Consider the following 20,423-nt stretch of genomic DNA (forward strand, 5'->3'; position numbering starts at 1 on the left):
TTTCTAACAGTGTGAGAGTTATAGCAGAGAAACATTATTACAACAAAGAAATAATCTACCAAACACTGACCTCCTTACTTTTTGTGCTAAGTTTAGATGTTTTTTCTTCTGTAGTGATGGGACTCTTTGTCTGAGTCTATGTTCCAGACAAAGTCTTAAGCAGGAAATGCTTGGCTATTATCTCCCTTCTCCCTGTCTTACACACAAACACACACACTCTCTGTGGGTCATATACATGCAGGGAGAGGGAGAGGTAGGAGGCTTTGTGTTTCAGATGGAGGTGAAAGTTCAGTCTCTACCCTGTCATTCTCTTCCCTCCCGTCCTGGTGAGATTTAAAGCAGGTCACTGACTGCTAGAAGCTCTCCGTTGTTTCCTCTGTGGGGTTTTAACAGCCACACACAGCTCCTCCATCGCTCCTTTAACACATCTGTCCCAGTCCAGATTTAGAGTTTGACTGCTTTAGAGGAGGCACACATTGTTTCCTGGAGTTACAGGGACAAAAGAAAACAAAACACTAACTAACGCTGCAGGCAGAGTCTGGAGCTGGGTGAAAGGTTGTCCAGAGTTTATACTTTTATCAGAGATCCTTTCAATCTAGGCATGTGTAAATCTGGCTAGATCAGACCGTCCTCACAAACTGAGTGAGCGTGCAAGAAGGAGACTAGTGAGAGAGGACACCAAGACACCTATGACTACTCTGAAGGAGCTCCAAGCTTCAGCAGCTGAGATGGAGAGACTCTGCAGACAACAACTGTTGGCCGGGTTCTTCACCAGTCAGAGCTTTATGGGAGAGTGGCAAAGAGAAAGACACTGTTGAAGAAAACTCAGATTCAATCTGGACTAGAGTTCACCAGAAGGACTGTGGGAGACTCCATGGTCAAGAGGAAGACAGTTCTTTGGTCTGAGGAGACCAGAATGGAGCTTTGAGACCATCAGACAAGACGGCAAACACTGACATCACCACAAACACACCATCCCCACTGTGGAGCACGCTGGTGGCAGCATCATGCTGTGGGCATGCTTCTTAGCAGCATCATGCTGTGGGCATGCATCTCAGCAGCATCATGCTGTGGGGATGCTTCTCAGCAGCATCGTGCTGTGGGGATGCTTCTCATGCTTCTCAGCAGCATCATGCTGGGGGGATGCTTCTCAGCAGCATCGTGCTGTGGGGATGCTTCTCAGCAGCATCGTGCTGTGGGGATGCTTCTCAGGAGCTGGCCCTGGAAGAGAAGGAGAGAACTACAGCTTGGGAGAGGATTTTTCTTTTGTTTGACATTACTTTGTTGAAATCTGTTTCACTTTGACATTAAATTTTTTGGTAATTTTTGTGTCAAAATGCCAAATTTTGTTGACTATGATTGATTTTAAAAACAGCTAAAGGATGAATACTTTTATTGGCTTTGTGATTTAGAGCTCAGCCAGGCTAACATTTTTTTTCTGTTGTTTTCTTTCATTTGTTTAGGAGGAAGAAGAGGAGATCAAACTGGAGATTAACATGCTGAAGAGTTATTCCCACCACAGGAATATCGCTACTTATTATGGAGCTTTTATTAAGAAAGGTCCTGCTGGACAGGACCACCAACTCTGGGTCTGTAAACGGCTCTGTCGTCCTTTTTTAACTAATTTTTTGCTATTGAAATTAATCTAAAGATGGTGAATCTCTATTGAAGTTTTTTAAAGATCCCAGTAGTCACTCCTGCTTATGCTGGTACCTGTGTGCTTCTGTGTTCCTCTAGTTAGTGATGGAGTACTGTGGAGCAGGCTCTGTGACAGACTTGGTGAAGAAGACCAAAGGGAACTGTCTGAAGGAGGACTGGATCGCTTACATTTGCCGGGAGGTGCTCAGGGTAAGGCTGACGTATAAAACACTCCCATCAGCATGCAGCTATAGTAGAAATGATTACTCTGTAATATTCAGGGGCTTCTAAATATAGAATATCATATAAAAGCTCATTCCAATTCAGGTCCAGGCTCTGAAGAAGGTTGGAAAAATGTAGAAAGTCTCTAATTCATCAGGTAGAAACATTAAAAATGCACCGTGGTGTATCTGCCTGCACCTGTACTGCTGCAGCCACCATAGGTTTGTGCAGGGAAAGCATGCAACACTTTCCTCCGGGCACTGGGGGCTGGGACCCCCTAGGGTGGGTGCCACAGATCTCAGGGATGGTGCTAGGCTCTGTCTGCTCTGTGCTTGTCAAAATCAGGTAAGAAAATAAGAACTAAAAACAATGAAAACACTGATTACACAGGTTATAAATAGGTCTATTAGTGAGGAAAATGTGCAGACGTATTTTCTTAGAGTTTTAGCAAGAAAAACTGATGTTGATTTTTGACAGCAATGTGTTTTTTTTACTTGTTTTTTACTCTTTTCTTAGTGACAAATATGAGGGAAAAAAATCAGGAACCGCTGCTGTAGGACTGGGATTTTCAAACGTGTCTTGCCCAAGGCATGCCATCTTCATATCTTAATCTCTGGTTATCAGTCTGTATAGGACACATGAAGGATCATCAGCCTGCAAAACGCCATGTGTACAACATGGCATTTTTTGCGCGAACTATAGAAATATAAAAAATCACAGTGCATTTTCATTTCTGCAGCCATGCAGCACCCTCATGATTTCCTGCAGACTTCTCTTTTCCTGTGAACGCTCTGCACCAAACCCTGACGTCAGACAGGGCATCAGTCTAGAATTCAGTCCCATATCTCTGTGTTTTCTCATGTTTACAGCAGCTTTATCTTCACATGTATTGTGTTTAGAGGCAGATTTCTGAGTCTGTGGACTTTATCTTGTTTTTCTGGGATGTTACATCTACACTGAAGCTCTCTTATTCTATTTACTTTCTGTTAAAGGAGGTAGTTGTGGCGTGGATGTCAGCCAGAGGTCGATGAGTTTATTATGAGTGTTTGAGTCTTTACTTCTTCTTTCCCAAGACAGAGAAGGAAAAAGTCAAACTGGCTCTTGTCATCAGGGATCCGTATCTTTGCATGTATTCCCTCTGTGACTCTAAGGAAATAATTTGTTTATGTGTTCATATTTGACTCACTGGATGAGCTTAAAACCCGTCTGTGAGATGTTTGTATGATCCCTCTCAGAGATCAGGAGGTCCTGAGAGAGGCTCCGCCAGGGCTGTGAAGTGATTCTGGTGATAAACCTGCACTCACAACCGATAAATAAACTCACATCAGTTTGAGCTTTTATAAAAAGCTGCAGAGAGAACCGGCTCTGGACCGTGGCCAGTGTTGTCCCCGCTGTCAGCCACGCTGTCTCCTTATTGTTTCACCACAGACGGTCGGAGCAGCATGCTGAAGCCATTGTCTGAAACAGGACTCACTTCCTCTGTTTATTTAACCTCCTTTGAAGAAGCGAGAGTCCAAACATGCTCTGGAACTGTGCTAATCAGTAAACTGTTTCACTAGGTCAGCCTGCTACCAGAAGCTTCCACACCTCAGTGGAATAAACATAAGTCTGTCTTCTTTAAATACACGCATGGAGCCGACTCACATTTCTGCTGTGGTCAGCTGACTCTATGCATCTATGTGGTAATATGTGTGTGTTTGTCTCCCTGCAGGGTCTTTCCCATCTCCATTCCCATCATGTGATTCACAGAGACATTAAGGGACAAAACGTTTTGCTCACTGAGAACGCTGAAGTCAAACTGGGTATGATGCATCGACACGAGCTGCTGCTTCCAGCTACGCTGCTGAATAGTCTCACAGTCTCGCATGCACATAAATCACAAAAACACATAAAAACTTCCAAAGAATCAGAGATAGTTAAGGAAAAATGTCCCACTTTTGTTTTGCTTTAGTGGACTTTGGCGTGTCGGCACAGCTGGATAAGACGATCGGCCGGAGGAACACCTTCATTGGTACGCCCTACTGGATGGCTCCGGAGGTCATAGCCTGTGACGAGAACCCTGAGGCCACGTATGACTACAGGGTACACACAAATAAGCATGTTTTTGACCTCTTCATGAGTAATCCTTCTGCACGGTTTTATTTGTGAATGTTTAAGTGAGGTATTCAACAGAGTTTAAAACAGTCAGAGCTTGTGCAGAGCCTTCAGCTGTAAGGCTAGGCTAATGCTGACTGTTACGTCTGAAGGTAAAAATTAACTAAAGTTCCTAAGCAGCAAATAATCAAACACATTCAGCAGCAGTAGGACATGATAGGAAAGCTGCTTTAAATGTACAAGCCAAAACAAACAAAAAAAAACAGCTTCATTACAGCAGGGCAACAGCAAAGGAATCCGCATCAAACATCAGGGTATCCGCGGGGTCTCAAAAAGTCTTAAAATGTCTAAAATCCTATAATTTGAATATAAGGCCTTAAATGTCTAAAATTCTCTTAAAATCTCATAAGAAGTCTTAAACACGATTTTTAAAGGTCTTAAAAATGTATTATTAATGTATTATTATTACAGAATCGGAAACAGATTTCATAGGGCCCTACATGTACTTTTCCAGTAATTCTGGGCCTCCGATTTTCCTTCATGTCTTTTTTACTTTTTTGCCGGTATGGTTGTAAAATGGGTCTTAAATTGTATTTGGTATATCTTAAAAAAGTCTTAAAAAGTCTTAAATTTGACTTGCTGAAACCTGCAGAGACCCTGAACATGTAAGTTATTTTTATTTACAATACTTATTATTAATTTCATTGTTATCATTCAGGGATGACAAGATTAACCACAAGGGCCGAACAATTCTTTAAAAATATCACATTCTCATGATTTTGACTCGTATTGCAAATTGGATATGAATTGTTGCATTGCAGGGTTTTTGTTATTCTCATATTTAATAAGAAAAAAGTACAAAAATGAAGAAAGTAGGATTTCACTTTCTAAGTCTGTGCACATGCTCTGTTCAGCAAAGCTGATGTGACAAAGGAACAGCTTCCGTTGGTGGTCACAGCCCAGTCGCAATGCATTCTGGGATACAAACAGACAGCATGGCAGCAGGCTAACCAGTGTAGTCGGCTAACAGCAGGAACGATCGAAAAACATGGATTATAAGTGGATTTAAAGACATCCAATATCTGAGTTACAGGCATGGAGTTAATCTTTAAAGACCCTGGAAAGTCAGCCAAGTTAAAGGCTCACTAGAAAACATTCTGTAAGAGCTACGATGGCGTGGATAGAGTCTTTAGAATGGCACCACAGATGGCTTTCAGAGGAAAAAACAAGTGATTACCTCTGATTTACATTTTAAAAGTTTCCAAGCAGTTTACCAAGGATGTGTCTGTGACATGGATCTGTGCAGCGTGAGCTCTAAGGGTTAAACTGAGTTTAAGACAGAAATAAACCCAAAATGGCACAAAAACAGTTCTGAATGCAAAATAATGATAGTTAAAAATAGGATATAAAGGAAACAAGTAGATTCTGAGATTAATCACAACCAAAAATCTTTTCACAGGCCTATTATTATTACTAGAGCCCAGCCCTGATTGTTTTCTCAATCCCACAGCCGCCTGCTTCTGCTGGACTTCTGACCATTTCTGCCCACATCCCGCACAAACAGTCCATGTTTAATATTCAGCAAGACAGAGAGTGTGCTTCATTAAAGTTAATATTGATCTGTTCACTGAAGCACCACCCTGATTAAGTTAAATTTATATTTTTTCATATTAAAAAGACGTGGATTAACCAGAGTGTGCTGAACAGGACAATAAAGCATAAGAATAACTGTGATTTAAAATAAAGAATTAGTGCATTAACTGGACCGTAGTCGTGGTTAATATGATTAATGTTGGCAGCCCTAATCAGAACCATGGATGAAGCATTGTTAGAAATTCTTAGTTTTACACTAAATAAGCCCAAAATAAACTCTTCTGTGATTCACAGAATGCTTCAACCACATTAATGAAAAACTTCCTGTTTGTTCTGATCAGATGTTTTTAGATTTTAGAACCATGCCAACCTGAATCTCTGTGTTTTATGCTTTTTTAAAACTTCTATAAATAACGGCTGAATCCTAGAACATGATTCGAATAAACTCACTGATTTATGGGTTCGTTTGTAAATGTTAGTTTAGAGATTCTCTCATACAAACACGTCTACTCTACAGGAAATGAAAGAACTCAGGCTAGCTCTGCTCCTTTTTGATCTTTCTTCTGTTTTTATTCTCAGAGCGACCTGTGGTCTTTAGGAATCACTGCTCTGGAGATGGCTGAAGGAGCTCCTCGTAAGCCTCATTTATAAATGTTAACTTTTCCTTCTCTGTGTGTTCATTTATTCCTCCATCCGTTTACTCCTCTCTGATCCTTCCTGTTTGTTTCTCTCTACATCTCTCTTACTCTCCTCTCTCCATCTGTCAATGACCCTCTTGTTTCTCTCCCTCTCTCATGTGTTCCTAGCTCTGTGTGACATGCATCCGATGAGGGCTCTGTTTCTGATTCCACGAAACCCCCCGCCCAAACTCAAATCAAAGAAATGGTAAGACTGCACACAGACAGCAGGATGCATGGTTGTTGTTTTGGTTTTTCTCCTGAAAAGGGCTTGAACGTGTTTTATTTCCTCTTGTGGGTTTAACACAGCGGACAGACTAAACCTGTCATCAGTTGGTCCTGACGGCTCACTGTCAGGGTCTGCTGGGAAAATGAAACTGAGGGTGTTTCCTCTGGTCTGAATCATGGAGGGATCAGTTAGATAATCATGTCACACACAGATATTTACAAACAGGACAAAACGTGTGATGCCCTCTGATTGGTTGGTATACATACACTTCATAAACTGGGATGTACAGTACTGTAATAATACAAAGACACTTGTATAGTTGTTTCTGAAGATCCTCCAGGTCTGCCTGAGGTTTGGACTGACTACGGTAGCTGATTTAGTCCAAAAAGCTCAATGGTTTCTGTAGTCTCACCACAAGCAAACCGCACCAGAGTTCAGTGGACGACTTTCTAACCCTAATCCTTAGGGCGCATCCATCCATCCATCCGTCCATCCATCCATCCATCCATCCATCCATCCATCTATCTACATCCATCCATCCATACAGACATCCATCCGTCCGTCCGTCTGTCCATCCATCCGTCCATCTATCTACATCCATCCATCCATCCATTCACATCCATCCATCAATCCGTCCATCCATCCATCCATCTATCTACATCCATCCATCCATCCATCATCTACATCCATCCATACATACATCCATTCATCATTCCATCCACCCACCCACCCCCTGAGAGGAGACATCTGAAAGATGAGGTCTGAGTGTAGAGGTCTGATAGGAGGAGTCTCAGAGCAGAGGTCGGATAGGAGAGGTCTGAGAGCAGAGGTCTGAGAGAGGAGGTCTGAGGAGAGGTTTAGAGAGATTCACAGAAAAGCCAAAAACAGTGTTTTGGGCCTGTTCCAGGAGTCCCCTATAGTACTAGTCTTACATTCCATCTTTCCAGTAAAACAGGAAGTTGATGTTTAATAATCTTGTCCAAGATTTTTGTCATGAACAGGAGTTTTGATTTTGTCCTGTGGTTCATGGGTAAAGCAGGATCTCATCTGGTTTCATGTGAGCTGAATAACGGCATGTTTAAAGTATGATGGGACACCCCCTGTGGACAGAGAGGGGATAACAGTTACTATGACCTCTTGAACCCCCCTCTCTCCTTTTTCCCTCTCTTCTCCTGCCATCCCTCCTTCTTCTCTTCTCTTCCATACATTATGGATAGGTTTGCAGGACAGCTTGCAGGACAGCTTTTAATAGCTCCAACAGTTGGGGGTGTAGACTAGTTTCCATTCTTTTTACCTCAGGGCCTCCTGGAGGCAGCAAGGACCCCAAAACTAAAGAACAACACGTATTCCTCCGAGTGTTCTTTGAGTTAGAGCTCATGGTGCAGACGCCTCTGAGATTTCTGCTAACAGATCCTCCCAGGGTAGACTGGATTAGTTTAGATTCAGCTCAAACAGGTGATTTCTATCACAGCTTTGGTGAGTCTGGCATGTTCTTTCATGGATTTGTACATCTCTAACTGTGGAACCTGTCAAGTTTTTCCATCATGATCGTCTGTTTGCTGTTGATTCTGGATTAATGACTTTGTGTTGATTTTAGTCTCTTTTAGGTGAATCTCTTTGTAGTAACAGCTTCCTGAATACCTACACAATAGCCAGGATTAAATAAGACAGGAGCTCTTTTGTGCATTTTAATTCTCCATATGTTCCAATCCTGTTTTCAGGTCAAAGCGTTTCCTGTCCTTCGTCGATAGCTGTCTGGTCAAGAACCATTTGCATCGGCCCACGACGGACACCCTGCTGAGACACGCCTTCATCAGAGACCTGGCTAATGAGAGACAAGTCCGCATCATGCTCAAAGATCACCTGGACAGAACCAGGAAGAAGAGAGAGAAAGGTAAGGAGAGATGAAGAGACGAGGCAGGGATGACACCGGGGAAAGAGCTAACTCTGATCGGGCTGTTCTACTGCTGAACAGCTGGCGAGAATGTTTGCCGCTTCGGTGCTATCGTCACCAGCTGACTTCCTGTCTAGTCTCAGAGGACCGGCTGTCCAATCACATGATGCTTCTGCTCAGCAGTTGGCTGATCTGAGCTGCAACGGCTCAGTTCACACGGCTGCAACCGTCTAAAACGGTCTGGTGTGAATTTTTGGTCTAAAGTTATCATAATAGCACTTCTCTAAACTCAGTTCATTTTCTACCTTTGTTTATTATTGACCAGAACTACTAAAACAACAGCTCTATCTGTAAAGGTGATGCTACTTCTTCTTCTTCTTCTCCTGAGTAATAATTTACAAGAACAGGCCAACAGGAATAGTCCTCTTTGGAACATGTGTTGTCAGATATGTATGAGTTTGCTCCTCCTTGTTCCCACGTTGGAGCTCTGACAGTGAAAGGCGTCCTTTTATTTCCCATCAGGTTACTTCATCTTAATGTGTGTGACTAAAATCCAGCTGTAGGAGAGGGAAACTGAAGGAGACAGAACCACAGCTGAGTTAGAGTCTCTCTGAGGGGAAGGAAGGAGGAAACAGATTGCCCATCTGGTTCTAATCTTCTCTTAGCTTATAAAAACACACTAATGACTGCAGCGTGTGTTGTTTCTGTTGTGTGTTTCTGTGTGTGTTTATATGTGTTTGGTGTGTCTATTTACTGGTTTAAATAAAGCTTTGTTTGAGTGTAGAAATGCATGCAGTAAAGAAGTGCAGATAGGTAAGTGTGAATTGTTGCAGCAGTGGAAGGACTCAGACATGATGCAGAGGAGGTTTCCTCTCCAGCAGGGCGTTTTCACACCTAACCTGTCTGAAAGCTGTTAGTTAAACACTACTACTGACTACATAAGGGGACAGAGGAAGCTGGAAAAGGAGGATCTCAGTCTGATTTTTTATGGGTTTGATTAGGGCTAACGTTGCACAGCTTGCAAAGATGGATTGTCCAGATTCCATGTCCGTCATCAGGCTGATCTGTCTGTCAAAGATCTGATCTGAAACGCTCATGTCAAGCCTGAGAACGGATCTGACCAATCAGCATCATTTCAGGAGAACAAGGAGGGGCTATGGGCGGGGTTTAGCTTGGACGTAGCTATAGTACAGTGGCAGTTTTGTGTCTATTAAAACAAGAGCCCGGAGCCTGACTGAAAAGCTGAACTCAGCGGGGATAAATTCTGAGTGGACTTGAGCTTGCAGCACTTTTCTAGTCATTTGAACACTCAAGAGCTTTCCACGGCAGGTCACACGTACCCATTCACTGCTCATTCACACACTGATGACATGGTTGCTATGGCGATTGTCCATCAGTATTAGCTATTCCCATTCAGTTGCATCCATTACTGTTTACATCCCGCCAACGGAGCAGTGGGAGCAAACGGGGGATGTCCTGGGTCTTGGTCTTGCCCAAGCACACATTCACCTGCAGGTGATGGGGATCAAACCTCCGACCATGAGACGACTGACAACTGATCCACAGTCCACATGTTTTTGCTCTTCTCTCTGAGTTCAATCCAACAGCACGCTTCACTGTTTGTTACCTGCAGCAGCGGCGGTCTGCTGAGCTCTGAGCATGTCTGCTACCTCCGTCTGTCGTGTTGCTCTGATTGGACCATGATGACTGTAACAAACAGAACATTCATCCAATCCCCTTCAGGGTTTTTTTTTAAAGTCCTGCCCCTTCCAAACTCTTCATATGGGAGGTTTTCAGATGATGTGAGTTTTTCCGTGACATGCGTGTATGAAACGGTCTATCTGGTGGTCAGGTTAATGTGATGCATCAGCAGTAAGAGCATGAACCAGCAGATATGCACTAATTCAGATGAAACCAGCTTTTTCCTCTATCAAAGACAGCAGGCAGACCTGACAGATAACTGGAAATGATTTCAGAGGATGAGCAGCACCTTTGGGGCCTCTGGCACCTCAACATTAGAGCTGAATGATTCCAGAAAAAATGACATTGCAGTAGTTTTTCTTCTGTCTGAGATATGTAGTATATTTCTGTTTATTTGGTTGTAATGAAACGGAAATAAAACCAGTTAGATGTGTTACCTTGGTATGCACATTTATCTGGTTAATCTGAGGGGTCATCACGCGGCATGATTTCATCATGTGCTGTTTTTGTCTCATGATGGCATGAAAACAAAACCCCATTTCACAGAGCGTCCACTGAGTGTGGAAAGTGTGATTTTTAAGCTTTCTTTCAGTTTTTGTTTGATGTCAGTAAAACAGGAACTTTGATCATTTGAATTTGATATAAAAAGTTAATTTACATATAGAGGACAGTGGACCATGCTGTACAGGACAGGCGATAATATTTTTATTCGTAAAGTCAGCATTTTGAAATTTCTTTTTAAAAACGAAAATATGTTGTTTTAAATCATTTTTAAAAATCTATTTTTGTGGGATTTGTATTTTTTTGGACGTCTTATTCTAATACAGTAAATTAAAGTTAAAAAAATATAGTTTTCATTGCATGAAGTTGAGTTTGTGTAGAATAATGATAGCAAACATGAGCATGGTGAACATTTTCTGACTTTATATTAGAGCTGAACAATTTGGGAAAATAACCTAATTGCATTATCACCCCCAACATTGCGATTTGGCATGCCATTATTTCTTAAATTCCTCATCTTATGTATTTTCTAATAAACACAAGCAATGAATCTTTCTATGTTATAACCAGCACAATACTAAATAAAATGTCATTCTCATATTTAACCCTTAAGCCCTCCTCAAATTTACTACCCTCTTTACACCTTCGAGGCAAAAATGTACACATACAGAAAAACTGCCATTAAATCAGCATACGTCAATATTTTTTTCTACTTTTTTAATCATAAATCTCTTTAACAACTTCAGACCTGCTCAAATCTAACAAAAATACCCAAAGAAAAATGTACAAAAATGAAGAAAGTAGAATTTTTGTAGACTATTCTAAAAACATGGCACTTGAATGATTGCATGGCGTGTAATGCATAACATCTCTGCTGCAAGAAAACGTATTAAACTGGTATTTTAGCACAAAATTCAGGTGAAAGAAATATTGCACCTTCTGCAGTTTGAAAATTGCAGCAGGCCATAGTGTGATTTAATCTAATTTTCGATTGCCCAGCCTTAGTTTATATATTCAACATAAAAGGTTAAACAAAATAGTTAAATAGCTGTCAACATCCTAGGGTTAAAATCAGCTGATATATAGAGTTTTTTATTTGGATCTTGAAGTCGTCCCACACAGAGGTGAGCCTCTTTTCCTAATTGAATTTTTTTCCTGATAAATGCAAACAAAATAAAACTGAAAGCCAGAGCCATCATCGCTGTTTTCGTTTGTTTTATGATTCCTGCAGGACATTTTTGACTCGAGCATTTTCCTCTCATATTTGTGCATCATGAACTTTCATCTGTGTGTGTGTGTGTGTGTGTGTGTGAACAGACCAAACTACATGTTATTATGCAGCGTTATCATAAATGTGTGCATGGTTCTGAGCAGGAGAGTAGGATGTTTTCATTTAAATAAAACTGCAGTCCGTTAGAGCAGTGTTTCTCAACCTTGGGGTCAGGACCCCCTTTGGAGTCGCGAGACACTGAGAGGGGGTCGCCAGATGCCTTGAAAGAACTAAGAATTTTTTTTTTCAACTTATGCTGTTGCCTATTTACACCAATTTTACCAAATGTTAACCCTTTCATCACTTTTTATCACAAATTTTGCCCATTTTAGCACATTTTTTCCACTTAAAACCAATTTTTTGTCAATTTGAAACCCTTTCCATCACTTTTTGTGCCTGTTTTTGCCACTTTGACCCATTTTTTGGTCATTTTTTCCATTTTCATCAAATTTTGGCCATTTTAACCCATTTATGTTCTTTAAAAATCCAATTTCACTACCTTTTTACCATTTTTAGCCATTATGAACCAATTTTAGCAGTTTTTAACCCATTTAAATGATGTTTTTAACAAAAGTTTTTGTCATCAAAAGAAGGCTAAATGAATGAATACAGGTATTTGTTTGTTGATAAGAGTGGTTATTATTCAGGTCAAATATAAAACATGGTTTTCACAGCTTTACTTTAGAATAGACCATGGTTTTGCTGACCTCCACGGGCTCTTTTTTTTTGGCTGGGTCCCAGAAACCTCCCCCCTTTATAACTTCTTTTGGACAGCCTTGTCTGCACATGACTATTCTTGAATGTTCCTGGCTGTTCAACCACCTTCAGGTACAGTGGGGGTCCCTGGTCTCTGGAACCTTTATTTTGGGGGTCGCAGGCTAAAAAGGTTGAGAGCCACTGTGTTAGAGAAGCCCCTCACCATCCTCTTCTCTCCGTTAGAGTCGGTGCTCCTCTCCGTTCCAAACACACCTGGCTCTCGTTACCTCTCTGGGTGTTAACGGCACGTCAGTCCAGTAAACGTTGGCTGAGCTTCTCTCTCACCATATGTTGGGAAAATGTGGAAGCTCACTGGCAGATTTTCCTGCTCTGTGGAAGTCAAACCCCCCGGTCATGAGTTGGCTAAAAGACTTCACATTTTTCCCATGCACAATTAAAACTATTAGGTTAAAGGCTGGATACCGAAATGGCTTTAAATAGTTCCCCCGAGCTGAATGATTACAGACTTCAGTGTTAATTAGCCCCAGCATTAATGTTTTTATTATAAATAGATTTGAACAGACTGGTGTGATAAATATCAGACTGATCCTCTCTCCTGCTCAGCGTAGCTCCGTTCCTCAGCTGTCTGAGGTCGGCCTGTTGCTCCTCACACTTTCAGAGGTGAGGTCAAACAGCTGTTAGCTAACAGCAGAGGTAGTAACAGGAAATGACACCTCAGTGTGAAAGTGAGACTCTGTTTGAATGTTCATGTTACTTTAATGGGGCTGTTGTCAGGACTCTTTCTATCATCCTGCTTCTAAAGGGAAACTTAGAATTAAAACAAATACTCAGGATTGATCAGGGTCGTGTCTTCCAGTGGAAATTTCCCCATTCTTGTGCTTTTATGTAAGTCCACCTTGCAGGGGCGCCATGGTGGCCTCAAACGCGAGATGTGGGGCTGGGTCAGAGCTGCATCCATGAGATTTGGTGCACATGTGTATCAGGTTAAGATGGAAAGAAAAGTCTCTTGGGACCATCCAAGAGAAAAAGCACTACCAACAGCTAAAGGTCAATTTTTGGCATTTTGCCGAGGGACAGGATTTTAACAAACTGGTTGACCAATGACCAGTACAAGTGCAGGTGACTCTTTTTTCTCCAACTTGTGCTCAAACTAAATATTGAATGTAAAGTTTCTAATACTAAAAAAGGGGAAAAAAAGCGTCTGTCCTATGAGTGCAGAATGTTGGGCTGAGTTGGACTGTTTGCAGGGAGCTAACCCCTTATTTCCACATGCTACACCTGTGCAGCTATCTGCAAATCCCTCTCTAGCCAATCTTTGCGGTTCCAGAAGAACTACGACCCTTGCAGTGCTTTATTTTTGGTGGAGGCTGTCGCCAAAACATGTCAACTCATGAGGAGCAGATCAATCAGGAGGAGTGTTCAAAGTATCTGGTCATCATCATCTGGTCCTCATAAATACAATGCGATGCACGGACTCTGGAGTGTAAATCTCATCACTACGTCATCATCACATCTCACCCTGTGCCATAGCTACAGGTTACCGGTCTGTAAGTGGGTCACAGAGCTACTACAGCTCCACTGTTAAAGAAAAGTTTAATTTTAAGGAGAATAAAACACCTAATTTACATGAAACCGCACATGCTTTCTAGCTTTTAAGTCCCTGAAGTACTCACTCATAACAGAAGCAAAAAAATCATGGAATAATGTCAAACTGAACAGCAAATAAAACCCCAGAAAGGCTAAATAATCTGTGGTTGACATGTTCTTCCTGTGTGAACTTGTAGTTCTCCAGCTGCTCTGGGCACATGCAGACGGAGTATGTGTAATTTCAGGGTAAAACTGAAATATTATCATAGATGAGCAGTAATTTTTATATCTGCCCCATGCTAATGCTATGCTAACGCTATTGTTCATCTCTGGTTTTTACTTTAAACTGAAACTGCTCCAGTTTGCCGTATGTTATCAGATCAACCAGTTGATTAACCGATGCATCTCTGCAGATTGAACAAACGAAAATATGATTTGCAAAACTAATCTAATTGTGATTTTTTTCCCCCAATAATGCAATTGCAATTTAAGATGTTATTATCTTTCAATAAAGACAAGAAACAAATTATTTTAACCTAAACCATATTAGATAGAATGTACTGGGCAAAACAATTTAAAAAAAATCTCTTATTGTGATTATTATTGGCTCATATTGCAAACTTGATATCAGTTGCTATATTGAAGAGGATTTTTATTTCGATCTTGTTTTGAATAAGGAAAACATATTTATTAGTAAAGCAAGGATTTTTATCCTAAAACAAACTTAAATGTTTGCATAATGTGCATAAAATCTCTGTTGCAAAAAAAAGTATGAAACCGGTATTGTGATGCATTTCAAGTTAAAGAAATATTTTGTGATTTGTAAACTGCAGCAGGCCTTACTGAGATTTAACCTCCTAAGACCCTGCATCCACATATCAGGACATTACATTTTGACTTTCCTACATTACAGCAATCATTTTTGGAATTAGAATTGATGTCATAAACTGTCAAAAATGTCCATTCAAGTTTAAGGTATTTGCTTGAAATGTTGGGATAATTTGCTGTTTGGATATTTTAGGGATTTTGCTTGGAAGTTCTCAATTAAGAGGATACGTTTGTATACTTGAAAGGTTTCATTGCTTTGAATTTATCTCAGTTTTTGAATGCATTTTCATTGGAATATGGGAAATTATTACTAAATTTTGGGGGAATTGGATCAGGAATTTGGAGTTCATGATTGTCATTCAAATTTTTCAGGGTTTTTCTTTATGTTTCCATCATTTTCATGGAATTTTGGAGAATGTTTTTGAAAATTTATAGAATTTGCCAAGATATTTAAGGGGGAATTTACCTAAATATTTGGGGAATTTCCTTGAAATTTTTCATGAATTTGCATGGCATTTTTGGGAATTTTTGTATTGGAATTTTTAGGCTTTTTGAGGAGTTTTCACTGACAGATTTGAGGAGTATCTAAAGAAATGTTTGGGTACTTTTCATGAGATATTTTAAAAATATGTTCAAGAATTTTCAAAGATATTTTTTTTAATTATGGAATTTTTGGGGAGTTTTGGGAAGGAAAATTTCCAAGAAATTCCTGTTCAGTGTCAAGACTGATATTTTAACTTATCAGGCCTTATTGATCCCAAATAAGTGTGAGAAAATGAAAACGCTCTCCAAACAAAGGCTCAGTTCTCAGGAGGTTAATCTAATTCTCTATAATCTCTGAATTTCTGCAGGAACAGAAATTGAATATTTTAACTGTTATTGATCTGTCTCCATCTCTCCCCTCCATGTGACAGAGGGTCCAGAGTACGAGTACAGCGATGGTGAGGAAGAGGAGGAGGAGATGACCGAGGAGGAAGGAGAACCAAGGTAAAAGGCATCAGAGTTTTTAGAAATTCCTCTTCAAATGTGAAGAAAGCTTGCTGTTCTTTTTGCAGATTTCTTAGTGAAACAGGATAGTAGACAGCTTACAGACCTGGGTAAACATGCAGACACTTGCATAAAGCCTTTCCTGAATCTGTTTTTACTCTGATGAGCATCCACACTCGTTACATCATGGAGTTTGGTGCTTCAGAGCTTCCTGCACCCATAGCTCACCCCTCTGCTGTCCCTGGACGTCCAAACAGCAGATGGCACTAGGAGCCAGGCTGTCGTCCCAGGATGAGCTTCAGTGTGTGGACTTGTGTGACATCTCTTCCTCTCTCTCTCTGGTTCTGATGAAGCTCCATAGTGAACGTTCCTGGGGAGTGGACGTTAAGACGGGAGTTCCTTCGTTTGCAGACGGAGGACAACGAAGGGGGCAGGGAGAGAGGCCAGGGAGGAGGCGGGGCCAGGCAGAGACAACAGGTAGGACTCTTTAATCGGCTATAACAACATAAAATTATTCTAATCATTCATTATGACTTACACATTAAAAGAAGAGACAACAGATGAGCTGAAGAACTCTTTGTCGAAACAGTCCTAACCAGGGTTGATTTTTTTGTTGCATTCTTCAGAGTTAAGTTGGAATGGTTTCACCCCTGAGTGTTAAGCCTGATTTGAATATTTCATGTTTGTATTTTTACTCTAATCACAGAATAATTCATGTGTAGGTTTTACAGCAGCTGGAGGAGCAGGAGCGGTACAAGCAGCAGTTACTGGCCGACAGACAGAAGAGGATCCAGCAGCAGCACGAGCAGCGGCAGAAGTTAGAGGAGGTCAGTGCCTTAAAGGAACTATTTCTGTTTGTGACAGTTGTATATTTTCAGAGGAATCAGCTAAATACTGAAGCTTTACCAACCCTTCTTTACAAGGAGTTATGTGATCGCTGATAGCTCAGGAGACTGTTAAAGGACGGCATGATAACCTGAATCTGCTGCAGATGTTTGAACTTCATGTTTGCCTCCAAGCTGTGAAAAAGAAGCCAGCATCCTGTTAAAATTAAAGTTTTATTGGAGTGAAGCCTGTGCTTTGTTTAACTGTAGTTCTGGTTGTTTTTGCTGATTACAGCAGCAGAGGAGACAGCTGACGGACTGCGCCTTCCAGTGGGCGGAGCTTAAGGAGATCTTACTGGGAGAGGAGTCTGATCTCAACGATAACAGAAGCATCCTGGATGATAGGAACCCGAGGAGTAACCAGAGACAGGTGACTGAGAACTCCTCAGTCCGGTTTGATGTCAAACACGGACGTATCTTTGTCGGTAACCTCTCAGTGCTTCGTTCTTTAACGGGCTGGATAAAGCATGAGACGCTGTTAACAGCGTTCACTGACACATCTCTGCAGGTACAGCCCCAGTCGGCTGTGCATGCCCTCAAAAATTAATGCAACACGGACGCAAGATACAGTGTAAACATGGAGGAGGTGTGACAGCAGGGGCTACAAGGGCTCAGAGTTTGAAGACAAACTAAAAAACCAAGCTCATAGTTCCTCCCATCTTTGCCACTGCATGGAGACAGAGTCAGCTGATCTGATCTGATGTCACTGTTGATTTTTATGCTTATATAAATGTTGTTTTCTTTTTTGTAACCTCCTTGAGCGTCTCCATGTTTGTGGTTTATCAGTAAGCCCTTCAGTGGTGTCCTCCAGTAACTGGCAGCATTTATAGGCAGGTTAATTTACAAGAATGCCCACTGATGCAGCTTGACACAGGAGCTGAAACAGCAGGTCTGACAACTCACTTAGAAGTCCGGCTGTCTTTCAGCGTGATTGTCATGCCGTGTACAGGGTCTGGGTACCGGTGTGAGGGCTTTCTGGCATGTTTGATATTTTGGTCATACGACTGCACAGTGTGAGCAGAGCCATGAGCAGAATCCTCAACTTTGGAGCATTTTTCCTGTGTTTACTGTTAGACATTGTCTTAAACCACCATGACAGTAGCAGGACTGCCTGATGTGCCTTCCCCAACTATAATAAGAAATTAAACAAACAGGAAGTTGTTCTACCTGCAGCTGAATATATTCTTTATTTAGCTGCTGCTTGTGTCGCTGGCAGTGTTATTTATGAGAGAGCGAGTGGTGGGGATTTTGGTGTTTTTCTTTGCTATTTAAAGCATAAAAACAACACAATAGATCTGACTCCAACCAGACATTTGACAACCTCCCAGCGGGCAGAGCCTCACGCCCCCTCTGAGATCTATAGCGCCCTCTTAGGGGGGCTCAGACCCCAGGTTGGGAACCAATGCTCTAACTTTTGTAGACACAGCATTAACAGGACCGTCTCTTTATAATTGCATTCCCTCATTTGTTTTAAATGTCTAGTCTTTAATCTTCTGACCTTTACAGGATTATCCTGGAGAAATTTAAAAACAGGTCTTAATGAATTATTTAGAGTTGAGGGTGTTGGCTGAAAGCTCCGTGCCATCTTGCACAGTCTGAATATTTTAGTTCCTACCTCTCAGACCTTAGTAGTTTACCCTAATTAAAGAAAGCCTCTCCATGCATGAGCATGACTGTACAGTGAATGGACGAGTTTAGCTGAAACTTTGTTTTTAGGATTAAACCAGAATTAACCAGAATAATCCAGAATAATTTAACATACTGTGAGATGTCCTAACTCATCTGTGTGTGTCTGTGTGTTTTTGTGCGTCAGGACCATGGTGGAAGGAAGCGTAGTGCTGACATGTCCGTAAGGCCTCAGGACTCATCTGCAGCACAGGTAACAAACCTCTGCTCCATGTTTCTTATCCTTATTCCTGCGTTTTTATAAACATGTGTAGACATTTGTTATTCTTTCTTAGATATGTGAGAGTGGTCCGTCTAATAGTTTCTGATGGTTTTGGTGAGAAATGACACTGTTATTGTTGTTAGAGGTGCTGACTAAAGAGAGTTATTTTTCTCTGAGTAAGCAAAAATCGTACTGAACTAAGAACCTTACATAGTCATAACAAGTCATAGTATCGTCCCAGTCTTTAGGACTTTTCTGGGTTTTTTTTTCTTTTTTCTAAAGGATAAACTCTTCTCTGTTTCTTCATTCAAAAATAAACATGTCATTGATTAGATTTATTCAGTCTGGGTAGACATCTGAGAGAATGTCTGGATTTCTTTGGCCCTGTTGTGCAGCTGACATTTATGCTAATAAAGCATGTTTAATCTAAATTTGATAGTGAGTCTTCACTTTGATGATTGAAAAGAAGATTTTATACCGCTGCAGAAAAATCTTCTGTGATCCAAAGCCTGAATCCAGAGACAGAGAGGATTGTAGCTCGGTGAGGTCTGTGTCATTGAACCCAAGAGAGAAGAAACATTATATAAACTAAAGAAACATTAATAATCATCGAAAAGCATTATAAATAAATCAGAGTCAGTTTAATTTGGCTTTTTGACAACAAAAGAAATATTAATAAATTCACTACAGTGTCAAGGTGAAAACAGTTTTCTACAAAGTAATGTCATTTGAATAAAAATCTGTAATTTAAAACAAGCGTCTGAATAAATATTCACCACTTCTAGTAAGTATTTAGTAGAGTCACCTTTGGCTGCAATCACAGCTCTGAGTCTGTGTGGATAGGTTTTCAAGTCCAGCCTCTATTCTCTGTTGGATTCAGGCCTGGGCTTTGATTTGAGAAGCATCCCCACAGCACGATGCTGCTGAGAAGCATCCCAGCAGCATGATGCTGCCACCACCATGCTCCACAGTGGGGATGGTGTGTTTGTGCTGATGTCAGTGTTTGGCGTCTTGTCTGATGGTCTCAAAGCTCCATTCTGGTCTCATCAGACCAAAGAACTTTCTTCCTCTTGACCATGGAGTCTCCCACAGTCCTTCTGGTGAACTCTAGTCCAGATTGAATCTGAGTTTTCTTCAACAGTGTCTTTCTCTTTGCCACTCTCCCATAAAGCTCTGACTGGTGAAGAACCCGGCCAACAGTTGTTGTCTGCAGAGTCTCTCCATCTCAGCTGCTGAAGCTTGGAGCTCCTTCAGAGTAGTCATAGGTGTCTTGGTGTCCTCTCTCACTAGTCTCCTTCTTGCACGCCCACTCAGTGTGTGAGGACGGTCTGATCTAGGCAGATTTACACATGTGACATATTCCTTCGTTTCTTCATGATGGATTTAACTGAACTCTGGGGGATGTTCAGAGACTTGGAGATGTTTCTGTCTCCATCCTCTGACTTAGACTTTTCAGTAACCTTTGTTTCTGAGTGTTCTTTTGTCTTCATGATGTAATGGTAGCCATGAATATTCCTGCAGATCAGGGATTCTGATAGTTGTGATATTTTTACAGATGATGTTTTTTTTTGTTCGAGACTGTAGATTTCTGCTTTTCTTGCTTTCCTTATCAGTAGGCCTCATGTTTCCCTCTCTAGTGAGATGTCTTTCCAGCCTGCGTTTGCATGTTTGTTTTTGTCTTTAAATCCAGTATACATGTTTTGTTTCATTCAG

The 20,423-nt window shown here is 41.1% G+C and overlaps 1 protein-coding gene across 3 annotated transcripts in view; it reads left to right on the forward strand.

The window, feature by feature from the left end:
- Positions 1–20,423, forward strand: part of si:zfos-2326c3.2 (misshapen-like kinase 1) — a 62,769-nt gene that overhangs the window by 14,554 nt on the left and 27,792 nt on the right. For all 3 annotated transcript variants that reach the window (XM_041797310.1, XM_041797311.1, XM_041797312.1), the window contains exons 4-15: positions 1,464–1,589; positions 1,738–1,848; positions 3,572–3,662; positions 3,812–3,942; positions 6,127–6,181; positions 6,354–6,432; positions 8,175–8,347; positions 15,866–15,938; positions 16,292–16,415; positions 16,661–16,765; positions 17,058–17,192; positions 18,636–18,701. In XM_041797310.1, coding sequence (XP_041653244.1) covers positions 1,464–1,589; positions 1,738–1,848; positions 3,572–3,662; positions 3,812–3,942; positions 6,127–6,181; positions 6,354–6,432; positions 8,175–8,347; positions 15,866–15,938; positions 16,292–16,415; positions 16,661–16,765; positions 17,058–17,192; positions 18,636–18,701 — 1,269 coding nt within the window. The remainder of the gene's footprint in view (positions 1–1,463; positions 1,590–1,737; positions 1,849–3,571; positions 3,663–3,811; positions 3,943–6,126; positions 6,182–6,353; positions 6,433–8,174; positions 8,348–15,865; positions 15,939–16,291; positions 16,416–16,660; positions 16,766–17,057; positions 17,193–18,635; positions 18,702–20,423) is intronic.

This window comes from Cheilinus undulatus, linkage group 10, assembly GCF_018320785.1.
Source record: "Cheilinus undulatus linkage group 10, ASM1832078v1, whole genome shotgun sequence".
NCBI lineage: Eukaryota > Metazoa > Chordata > Actinopteri > Labriformes > Labridae > Cheilinus > Cheilinus undulatus.